Source organism: Rhinopithecus bieti, unplaced genomic scaffold (genome assembly GCF_001698545.2).
Source record: "Rhinopithecus bieti isolate Rb0 unplaced genomic scaffold, ASM169854v2 scaffold_30732, whole genome shotgun sequence".
NCBI classification, from domain to species: domain Eukaryota; kingdom Metazoa; phylum Chordata; class Mammalia; order Primates; family Cercopithecidae; genus Rhinopithecus; species Rhinopithecus bieti.
This window is the reverse complement of record NW_016814045.1, coordinates 2781504-2804339: the sequence shown is the minus strand read 5'-3', so window position 1 is coordinate 2804339 and position 22836 is coordinate 2781504. Positions and strand designations below refer to the sequence as shown.

Here is a 22836-nt window from a genome sequence, read left to right as displayed (position 1 = left end):
GTGTGTATGGCTGGGTGGAGGGGTGTCGCTAGAATACCATTTTCTTAACTTCTTCCAGGGACTCTCCTCCTCTCTGCCTGAGGACAGAGACTAGGACCCCAAGACTGTGCTATGCCAGGAGGGGCTCCCCAAAGGCCTGTTTGCTTCTCCATCTCCTCCACCACCAGCCACCAGCAAATCACTACTCCTTCCCACTTGAAACAGAGTCCCAGGCTCTTTAGCTGCTGTTCATCTCATTGCTGGCCATTCCCTCCTTTAGGGCCCCTGTAGACCCAGTGGTGTTTGAGGCTGGCAGAGAGGTGCTTGCATTGTGTTTATGCTTCCTTCAGGTCTAGTCAACCGTCTCTTGAAATCCACATTTTCCAGGCACTCAACTAGGAGCTAGGGATACAAAAATGACCAAGACAGAGTTCCTTCTCATAAGAAGTTTATAGTCTGGTGGACAGAGGCGTGGATTCATTAGAAAGAGAACATAATATCTATAAGCCCTGGGGGTGTGGGATCACAGAGGAGGAACCTAACCCAGCCGGAGAATCCAGGAAGGCTCCCACAAGAGATCATTCCTCAGGAAGATCTTTCCACCCACCCATGCCCCAAACACAATACCTTTATTTTCCTACATTAATAGCCCCTAAAAAGGGCAGTTAAATATATCATTAGATTGTGAAGCAAAATGCTACCAATTTTGGTGCAAACACAGCCCGCTTTGTTATGAGATCAACCAAAAGTAGCATATCCCAGACTGGAATTCCATGAATTTGAGGAAAAGTCCCCATGAGACAAGAAGTTTGGGAAGTACTGCATATAATAATAACCTTCTTCTTGGTGTACCATGATACAAATTAGCATATTAGAGGTTCTGAAAATTCCTGCTTTAAAGAAAGCTGTTTGTTTGTTTAACCCAGCAGTTCCCAAACTTATTTGATCTCAGAGCTTCCCCCTTACCCCACCCTCGAACACTTCCCAGCCCAGAGATCTTGTGTTGCAAGAAGCACTTTTAGGAAATACCAGCCTAAGGCAAGGAGAAAATGAGGAGGGGGAAGCTCAGGGACTCCCATGCCCTGGACTACTGGAACCAGGCTTTTATGTCAGGAGTAAAGTGGGTGGTGGGAAGCTGTGGAAGATGAATAGAAGCATCCGTAAAGATGGCAGAGAAGGAAGCCAAATGGCTCCCATTATCCCTCATAGCCCATACCTTTATCAAGCCTCCAGCCCAACAGACACTATCCCCAAGCACACTCTTGAAACTGCAGGAACGTACCACCACCAACTGAGAAAACCACTCGCTGTAATAATCCTGGGCTTCCTAGGACCCCAGACAAGCTTCTGTGCTGGGAGAAAGTGTATGGAAATCTGTGGGGGCTGGGTGTGGTGGCTCACGCCTGTTTTTGATGAAGCAGCAAGTGGAAAATACTGTATTCTTCTTTCTCGCTTAATGTGTTCCTGGGCTCCAAAGGCAAACACAATGAAACAATAATCTAAGAAAAAACCCAAGAAGCAGATATCCTTGGAAAATACCATACATGTATTTAAACAGCTGCTTTAGATGATCTGTGCCATGGTTGCCCTGTATTACAGCAAATAAGCGCTGGGGTCAACTCTATAGTTGACGCATAGTAGCTGATAATTACCAACCAAGATGAGCTCAGAAGACTTACAGGAAAACTCAGGCTGAGTTCTCTCTTTGAAATGCAAACTAAAAGCATTCCATTTATAGCCAGCTGCAGAAGAAATGTGTACTCATTACTAATAAAGTAATTCTGAAATCCTCAAAAGAATACATGCTGAAGAAGAAATGATTGGAATAGTCCCCACATCTGCCACACCTTCAGTTGCATTTAACTTGTTTGGCTTAATAATTTTATTCAAGTGATCCCAGCACTTTGGGAGGCCAAGGCAGGCAGATCACCTGAGATCAGGAGTTCGAGACCAGCCTGGCCAACATGGTGAAACCCCAGCTCTACTAAAATACAAAATTAGCTGGGCATGGTGGTGGACACCTGTAATCCCAGCTACTCGGGAAGCTGAGGCAGGAGAATCTCTTGAACCCAGGAGGCGGAGGTTGCAGTGAGCTGAGATCCTGCCACTGCACTCCTGCCTAGGAGACAGAACAAAACTCTGTCTCAAAAAAAAAAAAAAAAGAAAAGAAAAGAAAGAAAACTGCTGAGGGGTTACCTCCCCTTCCATCTTTCATCTTCTGAGAGTGGAATTGTAGCCAAGAGTTGCATTAGCAACAGGCAACACTTACTGTGCACCTACTGTATACAGACTACTAAATTAGCCACTTAGAGAGACCAAGAAATCTAAGGTATGCCCTCAGCCCACAGGGGCTTCTGGTCCATGAGAAGAATCACTGTATAGAGTCATTGGTCAAGAAGAATCAGCTTAGTGCCAGAAGAGAGATGACAGAAATCCCAGTAGTGAAAATGGAGAGGGCAGTGGGGCTCTAACAAAGGCTTAGTGGCAGGGGAGGGGCTTGAACTGAATTTCGAGCAGGCAGATGGGCAGCAGGAGGACACTGAGGAGGCATTGATGAAGTGGTTTCCTGCCGCAGTTGAGGCCTACCTGGTGTCTGCTGTTGACCAGGGTGCACTGCTGATTTGTTGCACTTTGGTCCTGACAGTGAGTGCTTGTATAATCTCATTTAATGTCCACAACTGCCAACGTCAAGGTCAAGCAGCTAGGAAGTGTCAACCAGAATTCATTCCCAGGAAACCCAGGTACAGAATGAGGCTTGGTGGTTTGCTCTGTCCTGGAAAATGTGCACGTCCCACATAGATGCTTGTCTGCTTCTCTGGGTCTCTCCAGATGACAAGGAAGAAAGAGGAGGCTTCTCAGGAACACAGTGCCCTCTGTGGCTTTGAGAGGCTGAAGGCAAAATTTGGAGGGAGGCGTTCAGTGCTCCCTCCCAGGACATGGTTGGGGTCAGCCTGTCTCCCCCACAGCAAAGAACAGACTTAGGGGCTGTCTGTTATTCATTACCCTGCAGCCAGCCCTCTGGACCTACCTGCCTATACCCTGGGAGCAGGAGCCTGCCCTGCTGCCACTCCACTCCTGGAGAGAATGTTCATGGTTAGACCTTTCCCTCTCTTAGATCATTCTCCATCTGGCTTGACCAAGTGGAATTTGAGGAAACCCAAAACTCAGATCTTAAAAGCTGGTGTTGCTTGGGAGCTGCTGTTCTGCCTTACCATCCTCCCCCACATTTCTAAAACACATTTTCAGGTGGTGTAAGCTTTTCAGGGCTTATCTGCAAGGGCCATCCCTGGGTATTTATGATCCATTAGGTATTTTGTAGCACTGCAGACTTCAAAGGCAATGTGTCTAGAGACCAGAACTTCAAATTCCTTTCATACTTCCTTCCCTGAAAAATCCAAGGGGCTTACTTATCTATAACAGGTGAACTGGGCTGCTAAGCCTTGTCTGTGTCTCTAAAGCCTCCTCTGACCTCCTGGGGGAGGTTATGGGTCCCCCTTGTGCTTCCACAAAGTTTGCCCTTCTGGTCACACCTACAAGTCTGTGTTGTAATTGCCTGTTTGTAGACCTTCCCAAATAGGCTGTGGGTAGGACAGGACCCGGCCACTGTTGTGTCCCCAGCACCTGGCACAGGGCCTGCCACACAGGAAGTGCTCAGTAAATAAGTGTGGAATGAAAAAAACAAATGAATAAGCGTGGCCCAAAGTCAGGACCAGGCATCCTGTGCTCTCAGCTGCACCTGCCCCTGCCCCTGAAAGATCAAGTAAAACAGCCAAATCGTGATGTTAGGACAGTGTCCAGGAGGACACCTGGAATCTTCCCATGGTCACTGCCAAAGAAACCAAGGCAGAGGTGCAGGAGGACACACAAGGAGTGAGAAGGCAGGACTCCTGACGTCCATGCCCAACTGACCGGGGGCTGGATGAGTCTGATCTTCTGGCCAGGATATTCCCCTCCAATCCTCTGATCTTCTGGCCAGGGTATCCCTACCCTGCCTAAGGCCTGAGCTATCTCCCCTCTCCGTGCCAGGTGAGCTATGCGACGAGGTGATCGACCACTGTGTGCCTGAGCTGAACCTCTGTCAGCATGAGGCCAAATGCATCCCCCTGGACAAAGGATTCAGGTAAGACCTGGCTTCGTGCCCCCAGCACAGAGTCCATGAAAACTCTGCCTCTAACAGTCTAGGTTTTAGGCAGTCTCTGGTCTCTCTGCATGCTCTCTCTCTCTCTTTCTGTCATGTGCTTCTCTGTATCTCTGATTCAGCCATCATCTAATTCTCTCAGTCTCTGTTTCCCTATGCGTGCCTCCGTCTCTCTGTGGGCATCTCTAAGTCTCTGTAGATAGACAGGTAGGTAGGGAGAGAGAGAGACGGAGACAGAGAAAGATCTACTCTTTCTCTTCCCTGCACCTTCTTCCTTGCCTCTCCTCTCCCACCAACTTCCCAGTGCTCTCAGCATATCCCTCCTTTCCAGAGCTAAAGAAGTAGAGCAATTCCACTGGGGAAGCAGAGTCTAAAGCGTATTTGGTCACCTTCTCCATGTGCGGCCTTCGCAGTATGCTGCCCCTCCAGTCTACAGCAAGTTTCTCAGCTTATGCACCTGTTGCAGTGGAAGGGGACAGGAGCACTGTGGTCCAGCAGCATGGCCACTGGTGGAGCTGTCTCCATGGCAAGCAGCAGAGCCAATAGGAGCCAGGGGAGCATGTGAGCGGCCCTCAGGGTGTATGGAGAGGCTGCCTCAGGAGAAAGCCATCCAGTTCTTGAGGCTGAGGATCCAATGGCACCCCTGGGAAATCCCTCCCAGGCCCTGTACTCACCTCTTCCTTTCACCTTCCTTCATGAAAACTTTTGCCACTGCCTCTTCTGGAGAAGATCGTGAGACCCTTGAGACTGGTGGTTTTCTGACATCAAGAGGGAGATCCCAGAACTCTGTGGCCAAAAACATTCTTCCTGACCCCAGTCCTGCCTTCTACACACAGCTGCCTTCTTCTCCCCAGCAATCTCTATCTAACACCAGAGGGAAGCCGCTAGCACCAAGGAGTCAGGGTTTTGGGAAACAGGCAGTCCAGGGCAACTGGAGAGACCCCAGGATGTTCCCTTAGCAGACCCCATAAATGATCTTACAGAGCCTCCCCTAGGGATGAGGGCCCTGGGCCCTGAGCTCCATGCCTGTGCTGACAACTCTTTAAGGAGAATGCCCACCAGTGGCATCTCCAGCCTCTGGGGGGCAGAAGCTCACGCTCTAGGTCTTGATGGGTCCAGGAACTGTCGTCATCCAGAGTCTGTCCTGTTCTCAGTCACAGGGCAGAGAGTTCTCAGACTCTGGGGGTGTTTGCAACTATGAGTCTAAACAGCAAAACTTAGGACTTCAGGAAACCCCAAGATCTCAGAAAGTGCAATCACAGAATCTTAGAAATTTAGAATTAGAGAATCTCTGAAACTTGAACTTGTAAGCTCTTAAAATCTTAGAATCTAAGAAGCAGGAGTTCTAGTTGTTGCTCCAGCCAGCCCACCCATCAGTCCACAGATCTTGATTGTGTGCAGTGTAGTGGGGATTGGAAGATGGTTTTAATTCCTCTCCTCAAGGCCCTTGCCATGGACCTAGGGGAGGAAGATTTGACACTGAGTAAATATTTAGTAAAGAAGAAAGTTCTAGGCCCCACGATTCTGGCTGTGTTGCTGGGGTTCTAAGGAAGGAAGAGCCTGCTGGAGGAGAGCAGCAGCCTCACCCCTTTAGGAGCAGAATGAGGGTGACCCTTGAAGGTGGGTGGAATTTGGATGGGTTGAGAGAAGGAAGGATGGCCCCACTGGGGGAAGAAGAGGCGAGTAAGTAAGGGTGAGAGGCAGACATAAGCATGTCTTTTCTTGTGTCTCCCTTTTCTATTTTCACATCACAAGCCTAGAGCTTATCACCAGGGAAAATGCCAAGAGGCTCTGGTTTTGCTCAATGAGACCAAATGAAGCTTCAGCCCTTCCATGTGTCTACCCCATTCCTATCTACCTCATCTGCCCCATGCCCCCTCAGATATGCCAGGTGGGACTTTTAGGCGGTCGAGTTACCTGAGTACAAGGGTGAGAGATGCCTCACAGGACCTCCCCGTCTACTTCCACCCCCAGGTTTGACTTCAGTTTACTGCTGATCTTTAAGCAAGTATGGGATACTGTGAGGGGACAGGGAAGAATGAAGGGGCAAGGGGTGGGAAGAAACGTGTACATGCAAATGTGAACCCAAAGCAGAGTAGGCCAGGCTGGCAAGCAGAGTGCTTTGGGCATGCCTGGGAAGGGGCAGGGAATGAGGATCTGCCCATGGAGAGGAGATAAATTGCCTCTTGGTTGAGTGGATAGCAAGCTCAGAGGACACAGGCTTGTACCAGCACTGGTCAGAAGTGGTCTAGGAGCTACCCTGGTCAACATGGTGAAACCCCGTCTCTACTGTAAATACAAATATTAGCCAGGTGTGGTGGCGCACACCTGTAATCCCAGCTACTCAGGAGGCTGAGGCAGGAGAATCACTTGAACCCAGGAATGAGAGGTTGCAGTGAGCGGAGATCGCACCACTGCACTCCAGCCTGGGTGACAGAGCAAGACTCTGTCTCAAAAAAAAAAAAAAAAAAAAAGATGTGGTCAAGGGTGCAGCTGTGGGGTTGGAGTGCTGGAGAGCTAACACTACCAGGTTTTTATGATCCCCAGAACTTATTCCTAGAAACCTCATTGTAACCAAAGTCGCTTGAATTCTAAGACAATATAGGAAAGAACGAAATCAGTCTAGCTTTCATAATCTTGAGATACTGTATTTATATGTGATGTCATTGTCTTGAGAAGGTCTACAGGCCAGCTCAATAATGTTAGGTTTTCATTAAAATGTGTTTAAAGCAAAAATTCTTCCAGTGCAACATTTTATCATTTTATCTCCCTCATCTCCCATCATCAAACAGCTCATATCCTATGGCAGCCTCTAGGGATATTAGCCAAAGAGATACACAGTCAGGGTGACCTTTGCCCAAGTGTGAAGGTGTTTATCCTTGGAGTTCTCCTTGTATGTTCCCTCCCTCAATGAGGTCTCAATGAAGGGCAGATACTACCTGTCCATAATACTGAAAATAACAATAGCCAAAAGAAAGATCACAATGACTAGCATGTACTGCTAACTTATTATTTGTCAGGCAAGGTGTATTATCCGACATCCAACAATCTGAGAACGTAGAAACTCATTCACATTTTATGAGGCTCACTGAAGTGACATAAGCCACCTTTGCACACACATATAAAGGGGTGGGGCTGTGAATCAGTCTGGGCCTGACTGATTTCTCAGCTAAATCCAGAGACTCCAGATGTCCTGGAACCAAGGACAGCACTCGGTTACTCCCCCTTGTGCAGAATCAGTAGACCCAACACATATTAAAATGCATAAACTTTACACTTTAACTGGAAGAAAGATAAAGGCAAGCATTTGAGAACAATAGGGAATGCAGGTTATAGCACCAGCTGCCTCTCTTTAGTTGATGGAGAAATATTATATAGGTGCTTGCTACCAGAGGTTCTGGAACCAGCAGGATCAGCATCACATGGGCGTTTGTTAGGAATGCTAGTTCCCAGGCCCCACCCAGACTCCCTGAATCAGAAGACACATTTTAACAAGATCCCTGGGTGTTTTGTATGCTCATTAAAGTTTGAGACTTGCTGGTATGGAGAGGGCGGCAGCATTTTAAAAGAAGGAGGTTAACACATTTGCCTCCAGACCTCCACTGCTTAGTCTGAGAGTGAGAATAGCTTCCCTAATTCCTAATAAAGACCTCACCAGTAGCCTCGAAGTCCAGGCTTAAAATATTGGATTTTATCCTGTAAGTATTGGCCAGCTATCGTTGCCTTAGAGAAAGTCAAATAGCTTAAGTTGCTCTGCGACTACTTTTTAGAATTCAGGAGACACACGAATGCCTACCTGGGCCAAGTTTAACACAGTAGCAGAAGTATACATGGTGCTATATTGAGCACATGCCCCTCAAAGGCATTCTCAATGTGTTTCCTTAAAAGACTCCTCTGGTTGAACATGTAAGTTTGTACTTCTAGTGCAGCAATAGGTTACGTATTTCAAATTTGCCAGTCAAGTAAAGATGAATTGGTCAGATCTTAGCGGATTTCAATTTTTGAGCATAGGCCCGTAAGTCCTCAGTTTCTGGAACTTGTTCCAGTCAAGGACACGTCACCTGCTCTGTGTCTTACCTAGCTATGAACCTACAGCCTGCATCATGCTCTGCCAACCCCAACGATGCCAGTGGGGTTGCCACGTGTGGATTCCACCCCACTTCTATCCATTCCTAAAGAGGAGAGGAGAGGGATGAGGGAGGACCATCCCTTTGCCCTGATTGTCCCGTGGGGCTGCTTTTCAGATAGCCTAAGAGTTCAGAGAGCTCGCTCCCTCCGCCCTCACCTCCCTGCCTGTGTCACCTCCTTCTGCCATGCCGCTGCCGCCTCTGACTTGGATAGGTTGTGGCTATTGTTTTTCCTCTGCCCACTAGAATTCAGCTGTTGGGCCCACAAAGGTACACAGGCTTTGCAGAAGGCAGAAGCACCAGGAATCATTTGCTTATATGTGCCTGTGGGTGCACCTAAGCCTCTGTGACTCAGCCCCTCGGTGCCTTCGGGTGTGTTTCTATGGTGGGATTTCGGTTGAATGTTGCCCGAATGTTGCCCCAGACAGAGGAGCCCAGAGATGCATGTTTCTGGCCCACACTCAAGCAGACCAGGTTTTAGCCAAGGTGGCTTCTTCTGGCCAGGTTTTAAACCTTGTCTAGAAGGGGCGATAATGGAATTGCTGACGCACCACTCTTTTAGGAAGGGCCAGATTGGTGTGCAGGGCCTGGGGTGGAGCAGATGTTCCCATCCTCTTGGCCAGGTAATATGAGCCACTTATTAAGGCAGAAGAGATTTTTGCCTTTCTCATCCTGGTCTGAATCTCAGAGTGCAAACAGTATCATATCATCTTCTACATGTCATGTTGAATATTTACTTAATGTTTAATGCACTACACAAAGCATATCATATCATTTTTAAAGCAACCATAAGAGGTGGAGTTATTTATCAACTGCATTTAAAGATGAAGAAACTGAAACACAGAGAGGTAATGAGTGACTGATCCACCTAGAACAGTTTCTGACACGCAAGTGTAAACTAAGTATTATCAATCGATGGGGGTATGAGGATCCTCAGGGAAGTGCCTGCAGTGCTCTCTGCCCTCTGGTTTCTTCCTTACAATGGAGCATGGTAGACCCTCCCTTACAGGGTCCTGGGAGGCCTCAATGAGAACTCAGTGAAAGGGGCATAGCACAGTGCCTGACCCAAAGGAAGGACCAAACTGAACGTCAGTTTCATGTAGGAAGTGGCAGATCCAAGCCAAAAGCTGGATGAGTCCACCCCTGTGTTCCTCACCCTGGCTCTGGAACACAAGACTCACCCCACCACAAATGGAACAAAGGCCATGGGCCACCAGGGAAACCTGCTGTGGGGCCAGGCTTTGCAGATCCCAAAGGAACTTGGGTAGATAGAGGAGATGGGGAGAGGCCACTGCTGAGGGGGGCTGGAGAATGACTGCCTGGAAGCTGGCCCTGCCTTGAGGAACAGCCTTGCCTCTGCCTGTGTTCCAGGTGCGAGTGTGTCCCTGGCTACAGCGGGAAGTTCTGTGAGACAGACAATGATGACTGTGTGGCCCACAAGTGCCGCCACGGGGCCCAGTGCATGGACACAATCAATGGCTACACATGCACCTGCCCCCACGGCTTCAGGTAAGGCAGCAGGGTACCTCAGGAAAGAGACAGCCTGGGCCAGGTGGCAGGGGCTGGGGCTGACTGGTGAAGGTGGCCAGGGTGGAGACTCAGGCCCAGGTGGCCGTAGCCCTGGTTCTGGGTGATGCCTTTATTCCCCTGACACCTTTGCAGTCCTTACATGTCCACATGAGGGAAATAGAGCAGGTATTGGTGATCCCACGTTGTAGATGGGAGAAGAGCTACTTGTGGCAACTCCACGTGAAAGCCGGACTTAGGTTCAGCTCATGTAATGTCATGCTTGGGTAGGATTCCATCTAATGGAAGATGCCACTGTCTTGAAGCCCAGCTTGCAGGGTGGAGGTAGCCATATGGCCATACTGGCCAGAATCTTCTTTCTAGGCTAGAGAATAAACATGATGGTTCCTCAGTGGTAACCTCTATTTTACTTCTGTTGCTATGAATTTGGCTACTCTAGATGCTTTATATAAATGGCCACATACAGCATTTGTCCTTTATCGGGCTTATTTCACTTAGTATATCGTGCTCAAGATTCATCCATGCTGCCGGGTATGTCAGAATTCCCTCTGTTTCTACTGCTGAACAATGTTCCATTGGACGGATGAGCCACATTTTGTTTGTTCATTCATCTTTCCAAGGGTGGGAATGTGCTCTTTTAAGAAATCACCCCCAGGCAATTCTGAGGACAATGAAATTTAGGGACCTCTACTGTAGTCCAACTCCATGATTTTAGTTCTTGGAGCCGAAGTCTTGCTCTGTTCCGCAGGCTGAACTCGCACTCCTGTGCTCAAGCAATCTGCCCCTGTAACTGGGATTACAGGCTCATGCCACCATGGCTACCCCAACTCTCTTAAAAATGGAAAATGTGGGACTTAGAGAAGGAAAAAGTCTTGCCCCGGTTAGTGGCAGGGCTGGAACTAGCCCCTAGAACTAGTGTTATTTCCCATCTCACTCTACCTCTCTGCTCGAGGTTCTTTGGCCTGAGTAACTGTGATTGTCTCCTCTTGGCCATTCTCCTATCTCCCTCCCCATTCTCTCCCGCCTTCCAGTGGACCCTTCTGCGAGCACCCCCCACCCATGGTCCTGCTGCAGACCAGCCCGTGCGACCAATATGAGTGCCAGAACGGGGCCCAGTGCATCGTGGTGCAGCAGGAGCCCACCTGCCGCTGCCCACCAGGCTTCGCCGGCCCCAGATGCGAGAAGCTTATCACCGTCAACTTCGTGGGCAAGGACTCCTACGTGGAACTGGCCTCCGCCAAGGTCCGACCTCAGGCCAACATCTCCCTACAGGTGTGTCCCGCCCTGCCCTGCCCTGCCCTTGGGAGGACCCCAACATGTCCCCAAGCTCTGATTTGTTCAGAAAATTGCTGGAATGCCCCATCTTAGCAGTAAAGCACCATCAGGGACAACACTCAGCTTGAGGACATCTGGACCAACTCATCCAGAGAGTTCTATAGATAACTCCTGACCAGCTCTTGCTGCAAACTGCAGCCCCCACTTCCAGCCTCATTCACTCAATCCTCCAGAAAATATGCATTCAACTATTGTACGCCAGACGCTGTGCTGCGGAACTGGGATTCAGTTCAAGACAGACAAAACCCCTTGTCTGAGGCCCATCCACTAATCCAAGAATCTCATTCCGGGTGACTGGCTATGAATGCAACTTCTGAAACCAGCAATTTTCAGCCTTGGCAATACTTTAGAATCACCTTGAGAACTTAAATTATCTTTGGCCAGGTGTGGTGGTTCACGCCTGTAATCCCAACACTTAGGGAGGCTGAGGTGGGTGGATCACTTGAGGTCAGGAGTTCGAGACCAACCTGGTCAACATGGTGAAACCCAGTCCTACTAAAAATACAAAAATTAGCAGGGCGTGGTGGTGCATGCCTGTAACCCCAGCTATTGGGAGGCTGAGACATGAGAATCACTTGAACCTGGGAGGCAGAGGTTGCAGTAAGCCGAGGTCATGCCACTGCACTCCAGCCTGGGCAACAGGGCAGGACTCTGTCTCAAAAAATAAATAAATAAATAATAAAATTATATTTGCCTGGGCTGCACCTGCAAGGTCTGGGGTAAAGTCTAGACACTGGAATTTTTTTTTTTTTTTTAAATTCCGCAGATGACTCTTAGCATAGTGCCCGGTTCCTAGCACACACTGAATTAATTATCATTGTTAGCATTTTCTGTATAACTCTTATTAGCCAGGCGCAGTGGCTCACGCCCACCTACAATCCCAGCACTTTGGGAGGCCAAGGCAGGTGAATCACTTTAGGTTGGGAGTTCAAGACCAGCCTGGTCAACATGGTGAAATCCTGTCTCTACTAAAAATACAAAAATTAGCAGGGTGTGGTGGTACACACCTGTAGTCCCAGCTACTCAGGAGGCTGAGGCACCAGAAATGCTTGAACCCAGGAAGCGGAGACTGCGGTGAGCCAAGACTGTGCCATTGCACTCCAGCCTGGGCCAAGATTCCGCCTCAAAAACAAAAATAACAAACAAACAAAAAAACCTTATTATTCTACTTTATACAGAGAAACCAAAGAAGGGCCTAAACTTGGGCAGGATCACATTATGCACCAGAGGGAGAGGGCAGATTAGAGTTCGGACGTCCTGACATACATAAATACATGAACATAGTGGTGCACAGTAGGCACTCAGTAAAAATGTGTTGAACTGGTTTGCTAAGTCAGCACTTGCTGAGGTGTAAGCTGAGGCCTTACCTTCTGGGGATTTACTGACTAGAGGGAGGAGGAAAGATGGACGTGAATTTAGACGCAGCACAGATTCAGAAGCTGCTGCCTGGAAGAGGGCTCTGTGAGATGGGCAGGGGAGGTTCAGTCTCAGGTAAGCCCTTACTAACACGCCCTGGCTGCTTTCTCCAGGTGGCCACTGACAAGGACAACGGCATCCTTCTCTACAAAGGAGACAATGACCCCCTGGCACTGGAGCTGTACCAGGGCCACGTGCGGCTGGTCTATGACAGCCTGAGTTCCCCTCCAACCACAGTGTACAGGTAAGGGCCTCTCTCCTTCCTGACCTACTGTGTGTTTCCCCGAATCCTTCTGCCTCTGGGCCTGCAACTCAGAAGGGGGATTCAGGAGAACTCGGGTGTCCCTTCTCCCCGCCCCTACCATGCACATGCGCGCACACACACTTCCTCCTCGCTGAGTGGCGGGTGGGAGGGAGAAAGGCGCGTCGGAGGAAGAGGCAGAGGAAGGCAGGCCCGCTGAGGAGAGGTGACACCTCTTCACCATAAGATAAACAGGCAGCTAGCTACTGTGCGGGAGTGCGCGCTGCAGTGGGGACGAGGCTGCTTAATGAGGTGCCCTTTTCGAAATGTCATCTTAATCTTTTATTAGTTTAAGAAAGACAACGGGACAATTAGCATGCAACTCAAGGGGAAGAAACTCAAGGGCACTGAGGGAGCAGGGCCACCCCTTAGGTGACTTTCAAACTGTTCTGAAGGGCAGCTTTTCCTAAACTTCAGCCTCTCCAGCAGCCACCTTGGCTTGTGTGTGACGGACTTTCACTTCAGATGCTGCCATACAGCAACTTGCGACTGCTCACTTTTTTTTTTTTTTTTTGAGATGGAGTCTTGTTCTCTTGCCCAGGCTGGAGTGCAACAGAGCAATCTCGGCTCACTGCAACCTCTGTCTCCCAGATTCAAGCAATTCTCCTGCCTCAGCCTCCCTAGTAACTAGGATTAATTACAGATTCATGCCACCATGCCTGGCTAATTTTTCTATTTTTAGTAGAGATGGGGTTTCACCATGTTGGCCAGGCTGCTCTTGAACTCCTGATCTCAGGTGATCCACCCACCTCAGCCTCCCAAAGTGCTGGGATTACAGGTGTGAGCCACTGCACCCGGCCAACCGCTCACTTTTTGCATATAGCCGCTCCTTAAGGAATGATCATCTGGGGAATCACAGATATGCTAGTTGGATATGTTAGATTTTTTTCCACTTCTCAGTAAAATAAATGCTAAATATTACAATAAAAATTATTTTAGTTATATTTTATAATAGTTATAAAATGACTACTAAAATTAAAATGTCTGTGTTACACCTAAAATCATGTCAAACTACCAGTAGCAGGAGAGCCAAACCTTAGGGAAGACACAGTACAAAAGAGAGTCCACACTGTCCCCTCAGAGGCAAGAGCACGTTTCATAGAGATTGGTGAAGAGCTGCAACTTTCAGACATTTTTTTTTCCCTGCTAACTAAATCTTTTCTTCCATTAAAATCTTATATTGAACTTAAGAATCATAAATACTTAGAAGCAAAAAAACCACCCTGCAGGGTTGAAGCAAAGATCCCCCTTCACACACGCTGTTGTCAAGGCCCCTGATAAATGATCCAACAAACCCAATTTGAAAGCCATTGTTTAAAACCAGTGGTTCTCAAAGTGTGGTCCCCGAGGCAGCAGCACCAGCATCACCTGCGGACATGATAGAAATACACACTTTCAGACTCTACCCCAGAACTACTGAATCCAAAACCCTAGGGGTTGGCCCCAACACACCAGTGCTTCAGAGAGCCTTCCAGGTGATTCTAATGCACACGTCTAAGAAACACCAGTTTCCACAGGAAATCTTCCTGCAGAAGGAGCGGTCTGAGTTGAGCCTTGAAGAAAGGGAAGAACTTGTGAGAGCGGAGAGAACAGGTGGACAAGCCATGCTGGGAGGTCGGCAAAGACAGATGAGGGGCAAGGAAAAGGGTGTTGAGCAGAGCAGGAGGCTCCCGGTGGAAGGTGGATAAAGACCAAGCAGGTTAGGACAGTTGGGCACAGTGGACACCAGAAGAAAGAGCTCCCCCTAGTGGTCTCCCTAGAGCCTGGACCGCCTAACATCTATGTACCTGGAGCCGTGGGTCCTGGCCAAGTGGCAAGGACAGAGAGCCAAAGAGGCAGGGCCAGGGCAGCCTGTGAAGCATTTGCTATCGCATAAATCCAGATGTGAACAAGTGATTCAGCCTCTTTTTGCCTCAGTTTTCCCCCCTCCCCCTTCCCATTTGTAATGTGAGCAACAGCAGGATATATCTCTTAGGGCGGTCACTGAGGGTTGAAATAACACTGGAGGAAGTGCTTGGCAAATTAAGCCTTTACACAGACACGTCGAGGACAGAAGGTTAAAGCCAGGCTTCCAGAAGCAGCTGAGCCCTGCCCTGAGCTGGGGGCCTTCCCAAGCAGAGCCCAGCCTTTGCCCTCTGCTAACGTTAGCCGTCAGGGCTGGTGATTTGGTAAAGGGCTGGTGTGGCTGGTAGGAGTGTCGCAGCATTGTGCTGAGTTGTGAAATGGAAGGTCAGAGAGTTGCTGTCCAGAAGCTGCTGTCAGGGAGCCGTGAGTTGGAGCAGGCAGGTGGCTCTGGAGAGACACCAGGCTCTGTCTTAGCCATGGGGAAACCCAGCTAAGGATGCCCTGGCACTCCTGGCCTAGATCTTCATGCTGAGCCTGTAACAGATCTTTAGTATCCTTCATTCAGTTTACAATCCTCAGGGGCCCAAGGCTCTAGCAATTCCATATTAAAATGGTTTTGCTTCCAAACACTTTTCCCTGAGGCAGCCCTGTTTCTGTTCCCAGTAGTACACTCTCGCTCATTCCACATCTGTCAGGCCCCACCCTGGGCTAGGTAAAGTGCAGGGGCCACAGAGCTAAACACACACAGTCCAGGGAGGAAGACACACATACCAACAAGCAGTGGCTGCACAGCAGAATCAGCTCATGCTCATTGGAGGCCCTGGGGTCATGCTACAGGAACACCAAGGATGAAGCAAAGATTTTTTTGTTTTTTGGGTTTTTTTGGAGACGGTGTCTCACTGTGTCACCCAGGTTGGAGTGCAGTGGCATGATCACAGCTCCCTGCAACCTCCACCTCCCAGCCTCAAGTGATCCTCCTACCTCAGCCTCCTGAGTAGCTGGGACTACAGGTGTGCATCACAACATCTAATTTTTGTTTTTTTTTTCTGGAAGAGACAGGGTTTTGTCATGTTGCTCAGGCTGGTCTTGAACTCCTGGGCTGAAGCAGTCTGCCCACCTTGGCCTCCCAAAGTGCTGGGATTACAGGCGTGAGCCACTGTGCCCACCAGGAGCAAATATTTTTGCTTGGAGGACCTTGGAGGAGGAGGAGGTGGTGGTGTTTGAGCTGAGACATGACCTGTGCCTCAAAAGCATTTTCTCAGGCTGAGCAGCGAGGAAGCCCTGGGGAGGAAGAGGCCCCATCAGCCTGCATGGAAGTCACATGGGAGGGCTGGGGTTAATGGAGGGCACAGGCTGAGCCGACCAGCAGCTGAGGGGACCAGGAGGCCAGTCCAGCCACAAAAAATGAGATCGCTTCCTCAGCATCAGTGCAATTACCTCTAGCCACCCAGGAAGGCCACTTTGGCCTCAGGGCCAGAGCCAGGGAGCCCAACCAAAGCTGTTATAATCAGGGGAGTTGGCAGCTTTGGGCCCACTAAGGCCCACTGACCAGCTTCAGAGTGAGGATGGCAGCCTGGGTTCCCAGCAGGGACCTGCAGGCTAGATTCCATGGTCTCCATTCTGTCCATGCCTGATGTTATTCATCTGCATAGCTGTAATCACAAATGGTGACGAGGGAACATGAAGATTCTATTCCAGGCCCCAGGGCAAATATACAGAAAAGCCCACCTGAGCCCCTCCTTGCCCCAGAATGGGGACAGACTTCACTATTCCTTGGCACTGAGACTTGTGAGAAGGCCAGACTCACCTGCCAGCAAGGCCAAATGGCCACATAGGTAACAGACATGGGGAAAATGGGCTGTAGTCCCCATAAGAAGTGGTGGGGGCTGCAGTAGCCTGGAGGGTGGAGCCCCATCCAGAGGAGTGGCTGACCTCAGCTCCAGCAGACGCTGCCATGCGGGAATGCAGATTATCAAGAGAAGCGAGAGAAGCGGGACCAGCGGGGTTTCTATGTTAGATATCTAAGTTTTTGAATGTTAGCCACTTTAAAACACCGCGTGGGTGTGCTCTTTGAATGCAACGCAGTGCGTGCTCTCCGAGTCTTGATTTCTACAATCCTATCCACTGCCAAGGTCTTTGTCTCATTGGATCCTCACTCCTGTTTTAGGCATGAGAAGTCTCATGTTAGAAGCCCAGTAAGTGGCAGAACTAGGATTTAAATCCAGGTCAGTTTTCCACCCAAACCAGCTCTCCCCCCGTGCAGGCTCCAGAACATGAAGGACAGAGACAAGAGGGAGTGTAGGCTGTGCTACAGGAGTAGGGGGTTGCTGCAGGGGCCTGAGGTCTCTGCTTGCTGCCTATCCGAAATCCCAGGAACTCTTTGTTACTGTGAGGGTCTATCGCCACCTAGCGGTCACAACTCAGCATTCAGGTTAGAGCAACCAGCACCGAGAGGAACAACAAACCTTTCCTCCCTCAAGTCCCTTAAGACTTCAGGCTGAGCACCTTAAGTCTCTGAGCCTTAAGTCTCTTATTTGAAAATGGAGGAAAAGTGTGCCTCCTTCCTGGGGGTTGTTAGGGTTAAATAAAAGAATGCAAGTGAACTGCTTAGCATAGGGTAGCACAATGCCTGGCCTCTACTAAGAGATTAACACATATCCACCATTATTATTAAAAGCAAAAGAAAGCCAGGCATTGTGGCTCATGCCTATAACCCCAGCATTCTTGGAAGCCAAGGCATGAGGATCGCCTGAGCCCAGGAGTTTGAGAGTATCCTGGGCAACATAGTGAGACTCCATCTATGCAAAAAATAAAAAATTACCCAAGCATAGTAGTATACACATATGGTCCTAGCCACTTGAGAGGCTGAGGCAGGAGGATCACTTGAACCCTGGAGGTCAAGGCTGCAGTGAGCTGTGATTGCACCACTGCACTGCAGCCTGGGTGAGAGAACAAGATCCGATCTCAAAAATAAATAAATAAAAGCAAAGGCAAAAAGGCCACAGGTCACTCTGGCCAATGCCTGTGGTCATGCCAGTTCCAGGCAAGATGCATCCAGCCCCACCCTGACAACTCCAGAGCTCTCCACCTCCCACTTGGCACCAGTTCGGTCTGGCCCAGCAGATAATAAGGAAGACCCTCAGAGCCCCCTTCTCTGCCCTGAAATCCTTATATGTCTCTCCAGGAGACTAATTACTGAGGCTTGGGACCACTGTATTTCTTTTAGCGTGAACCTTAGGCTGTTACTGTTTTTTCAATTTTTTTCTCTACTTTTGTCACAGTAGAGCCATTTTCCCATTATTTTTTTTCAAAGACTAAGATTTAATGTTTTTTTTTTTTTTTTTTTTTTTTTTTTTTTTTTTTTTGAGACAGAGTCTCGCTCTCTTGCCTGGGCTGGAGTGTAGTGGCGCGATCTTGACTCACTGCAACCTCCACCTCCTGGATTCAGGTGATTCTCCTGCCTCATCCTCCCGAGTAGCTGGGACTACAGGCACCTGCTACCACGCCCGGCTACTTTTTTGTATTTTTAGTAGAGATGGGGTTTCACTATGTTGGCCAGGCTGGTGAACTCGTAATCTGCCCGCCTTGGCCTCCCAAATCCTCAACAGGGATTTGTCAGGGAGAATTCAAGGATGTAATCCCAAAGTGCTGGCATTACAGGTGTGAGCCACTGTGCCCAGCCATGATTTTTTTTTTTTTTTTTTTTTTAAGGCAAGTAGAAATGGAGGCATCCTGACTTAAGGATGCTGCTGGTAAAAAGCCAGAGCCTTTAGCACTGCCTACCCTGAACCTCCAGGGACCCAGTTTGAAAAACACTGGCTTCAGCCATTATATCCAAGAGACCTGGTTAAAAGGTGCCAGGAAGAAGAGACCTGTTAACCCATGAGGACCTACTGGCATAGATAACGTTATGGGAGGTTTGGATTTGGAAGCAATCCTGACTTGGAACCTCAGTTCCAGCACTTCTTAGCAGTGTGGCCTCCATCAGGTTACTTAGCTTCCTTCCCTAAAATGGGACTCACAAGAGTCCCCTCCTCGGAAATGGGAATGAGCCAGTGGGAGTATAGAGAGACTCAAAGCCCTGGGTGGCTGTAAGGTTGTGAAATCCGTAGGCAGGCTCTTCCAGGGCTCACTAACTCACTCCCCCACCCCAGTGGCTGCCACACCCAGCTCCAGCAAGCCCAGAGTAAGGTCAAGGAGTCATCATTTCCACCTTTCACTGAGCACTTGCTAGGTGTCGGTGGCCACGTATTGCCCATTAAACCAGTGTAGGGCCAGGCATGGTGGCTCACGCCTATAATCCCAACACTTTGGGAGGTCGAGGCAGGAAGATCACTTGAGGTCAGGAGTTCAAGAACAGCCTGGCCAACATGGCAAAACCGTGTCTCTACTAAAAATACAAAAATTAGCCAGGGATGGTGGTGGGCACCTGTAATTCCAGCTACTTGGGAGGCTAAGGCAGGAAAATTGCTTGAACCTGGGAGGTGAAGGTTGCAGTGAGCTGAGATGGCGCCAATGCACTCCAGCCTGGGCGATAGAGCGAGACTCCATCTCAAAAAAACAACAAAAACAAACAAAATGCAGTGTAGGCCAGGTGCAGTGACCTGTAACCCCAGCACTTTGGGAGGCCAAGGCGGGAGGATCACTTGAGCCCGAAGTTCAAGGCTGCAGTGAGCGACGATTGCACCACTGCATCCATCCTGGGCAACAGAGTAAGACCCTGTCTCTTACTGAAAACAACAACCAAAAAAAAAAAACCAATGTTGTAAAATGAATATAAAACTCATTGAATAGAAGCAGAAACAGGGGCTTACAGAAGTGGTGTGACTTGCCCAGGGTCCCTCAGCTGGCAGACCCAGTGTGATTCCAGATCTCTCTCCACAAAGCATGACCTGGCTGAAGGCTATACCTGGAGCCTACCTAGAACTCGCCCATGTGGGCCTCAGATGAGGCCCTCCAGGAAGCCCAGCGCTGGGGCACTGCAGAACCCAGCACTCTGTCTAGGGCAGAAGCCAGTGACCACACAGCCCTCTCTGATCTGTGACTTCTGCCAGACCACTGTCTCCAGGCTGGGTACCCCTGGAGGCCATACACCAGCACCTGGGATGGCAGGAAGGGGAAAAGGAGTTGGGCCTGGAGCCAGCTGCCAGGCAGGAGCAGGTGGTGTGTGTTCGCTGTGTCTGTGTGTGTGTGTGTCTATAATGGGAAAACAGCTGCCCTGACTCCCTGAATCGTAATGTTGGAAGGGAATGCCTGAGCTGCAGCCTCTTGACAGCTCCCTTTCTGACAGGTGGCTGCCCAGCATCTGTTGACACACCTCCAGGGTGGTGAGCTCATTTGCATCCAAACAGCATCCATTTCTAGGACGCTGTGGGATACACGTGCATATTTTTGCATGTGTTGTTGGAAAACTGTGTGAGGGCTCAAGGTCACAAGTTTATGGTCTCTGCACGGGGCCCTCTTCCCTCCCCTTCCTGCTTTTACCAGCCCATCCATAGGATCAAAGGCCTCTGCCTTGCCCTCAGCTTGCAACTTGGAGCAGCTGGAGGCTTCTGAAATAGAAATAGCTCTACCTTCATAGGGCTTTTTGAATCCTCATCACAAAACTAGATTCCTAGGTGGACTCTTTTACCCACCACTCCACCTCCCACTATCCTATCTCTTGGCTAGACCTTACATTGATACATTGTCATTTGATTCACAGGAAAGGCTAAGGAAAGTGGAATGGAAGCTTTGTGAGTGCAGTTACCCTATCTTCCCTGTTTGTCACTGATCCACAGCACTCAGGACGAGGTGGCCCATAGCAGACACTTGGTGGGTGGCCGGATGAAGGGTAGATGAAGGATGGATGGATGTGATGGAATGAATGGATGAAGAGGGTAGATAAATAAGTAGGTGGGTGGGTGGAGAGATGGCTAGGTGAATGGATGGAGAGGAGGGTGGATGGGTGAATAGGTAGAATAGATGGGAAGGAAGCATGGGTGGTTGAATGGATGGGTGGATATTGGATGAATGAATGGGAGGAAAAATTTCCCAATGGATTTGAGTGGGTCCTGGGCTCCTGCATGTCCTCTGCCATCACTTTGTCCCAGGGATCAGCACTAGAGCAGGGATTACTAGCTTTGCAGGCAATGGTACTTGTTAGGCTTCTAAATAACACTAAAATAACTGCTCACATTTTCCCAGTAATTGACAAAGTGCTTTTTTGTTTTTTGTTTTTAAGAAATACGGGTTGTGCTGTTTCCCAGGCTGAACTCGAACACCTAGGCTCAAGTGGTCTTCCTGCCTCAACCTCCCAGCTTGTCAAGTAGCTAGTGATACAGGCACACGCCACCATGTCTGGTTACAAAGCACTTTCATGTACCCTCTCTAATTTGAACATCACGATAGTTCTGTGAGGTTATTATTCCCCTTTTACAGAGGAGGAAACTGAGACTGGGATGTTCTGTTTCTATGATTGGTTATGGTTCCATCCAGCAGTAAGGGGCTAGAATAGACTGTTTTCTTCACTATACCCCAATTTAGCCTGTCTTCTCCCAAGCATTTCTCTTGCCTTTTTGGCTGCTGAAATTTCTAAATCTGAGTTAGTCACTGAAACGGTCCTCTGCCTGCCTAGATAATCAGTGCCACCCCCTGCCGGGATCCTCTTGTTGGAGCCAACAGGGATTTGTCAGGGAGAATTCAAGGAGAGAGGGATCCTCCCTATGTATCCCTGATACCTGAATAGATAAGACAAGAGTTCAGTCTACTCCTCAGAGAGCTTCAGGGAAGGAAGAGGTGTTACATTCCCCACCTCCCATCATGTCCCACCTCTGTTCCCTCCCAGCCCCTGCCAAGGGTAGAGCGCTGGAAAGAGCAGAATTTGGGAGTCAAAAGTGTTGCCTACAAATTCCGTCTTTTGCCTGTACTAGCTGGGTGACCTCAGGTAAATCACTTAACCTCTCTGGGCCTTGGTGTCTTCATCTGTGAAATAGAATATCTGGCACCCACTTCATAGAATTTTTGTAAGGTTCAAATAAGTGAACCACTTAGCACCACGTCTGGCTCATCTGGGCCCAAGCTTGGTGAGTGGTTGCTGGCCCTGTTAGAGGCAGCATGGGGAAATGGGATGTGCGGACTGAATATCCCATAACCAGCCGGGCATGGTGGTTCATGCCTGTAATCCCAGCAGTTTGGGAGGCTGAGGTGAGTGGATCACTTGAGGTCAGGAGTTCAAGACCAGCCTGGCCAACATGGTGAAAACCCCATCTCTACTAAAAACATGAAATTAGCTGTGTGTGGTGGCATGAGCCTGTAATCCCAGCTACTTAGGAGGCTGAGCAGGAGAATTGCTTGAACCCAGGAGGCGGAGGTTGCAGTGAGCCAAGATCATGCCACTGCACTCCAGCCTGGGTGACAGAGTGAGACTACATCTTTAAAAAAAAAAAAAAAGTGAATATCCCATAACCATAACTTTTGGAACCCAAAGTGTTGAATACTTGCATTATGCTGGTTCAGCATCTCTAATCTGAAAATCTGAAATCCAAAATCCTCCAATGAGCATTTCCTTCAAGCATCATGTGGGCACTCAAAAAGTGTGAGCTTTTCAGATTAGCGACATTTGACCTGGACCGCAGTTCAAATCCTTGCTGTATCACTTACCAACTATGGTGCCTTAGGTAAATTCCTTAGCCTCCCTGAGCTACCTCATTTCTTCCCTGAGTTTCCTCATTTCTGAAGTAGAGATAACACGCTTACCTGAAGGGGTGGCCTTCCCCTCCACACCTGTGGGTGTTTCTCGTTAGGTGGAACGAGAGACTTGAGAAAAGAAGTGAGGCACAGAGACAAAGTATAGAGAAAGAAAAAGTGGGCCCAGGGGACCAGCGCTCAGCATACAGAGGACCCACGCCGGCACCAGTCTCTGAGTTCCCTCAGTATTTACTGATCATTATCTTTACCATCTTAGAAAAAGGGAAGTGGCAGGATAATAGGATCATCATAGGGAGAATGTCAGCAGTAAGATATATGAATAAAGATCTCTGTAGGTGGCTCAAGCTTGTAATCCCAGCACTTTGGGAGGCCGAGACGGGCAGATCACGAGGTCAGGAGATCGAGACCATCCTGGCTAACACGGTGAAACCCCGTCTCTACTAAAAAATACAAAAAACTAGCCGGGCGACGAGGCGGGC

The 22836-nt window shown here is 49.1% G+C and overlaps 1 protein-coding gene across 3 annotated transcripts in view; it reads left to right on the top strand.

The window, feature by feature from the left end:
- The window catches only part of SLIT3 (slit guidance ligand 3), a 669050-nt gene that overhangs the window by 618406 nt on the left and 27808 nt on the right, over positions 1-22836 (top strand). For all 3 annotated transcript variants that reach the window (XM_017849419.1, XM_017849421.1, XM_017849420.1), the window contains 4 exons: positions 4006-4099; positions 9616-9753; positions 10803-11043; positions 12636-12766. In XM_017849419.1, coding sequence (XP_017704908.1) covers positions 4006-4099; positions 9616-9753; positions 10803-11043; positions 12636-12766 — 604 coding nt within the window. The remainder of the gene's footprint in view (positions 1-4005; positions 4100-9615; positions 9754-10802; positions 11044-12635; positions 12767-22836) is intronic.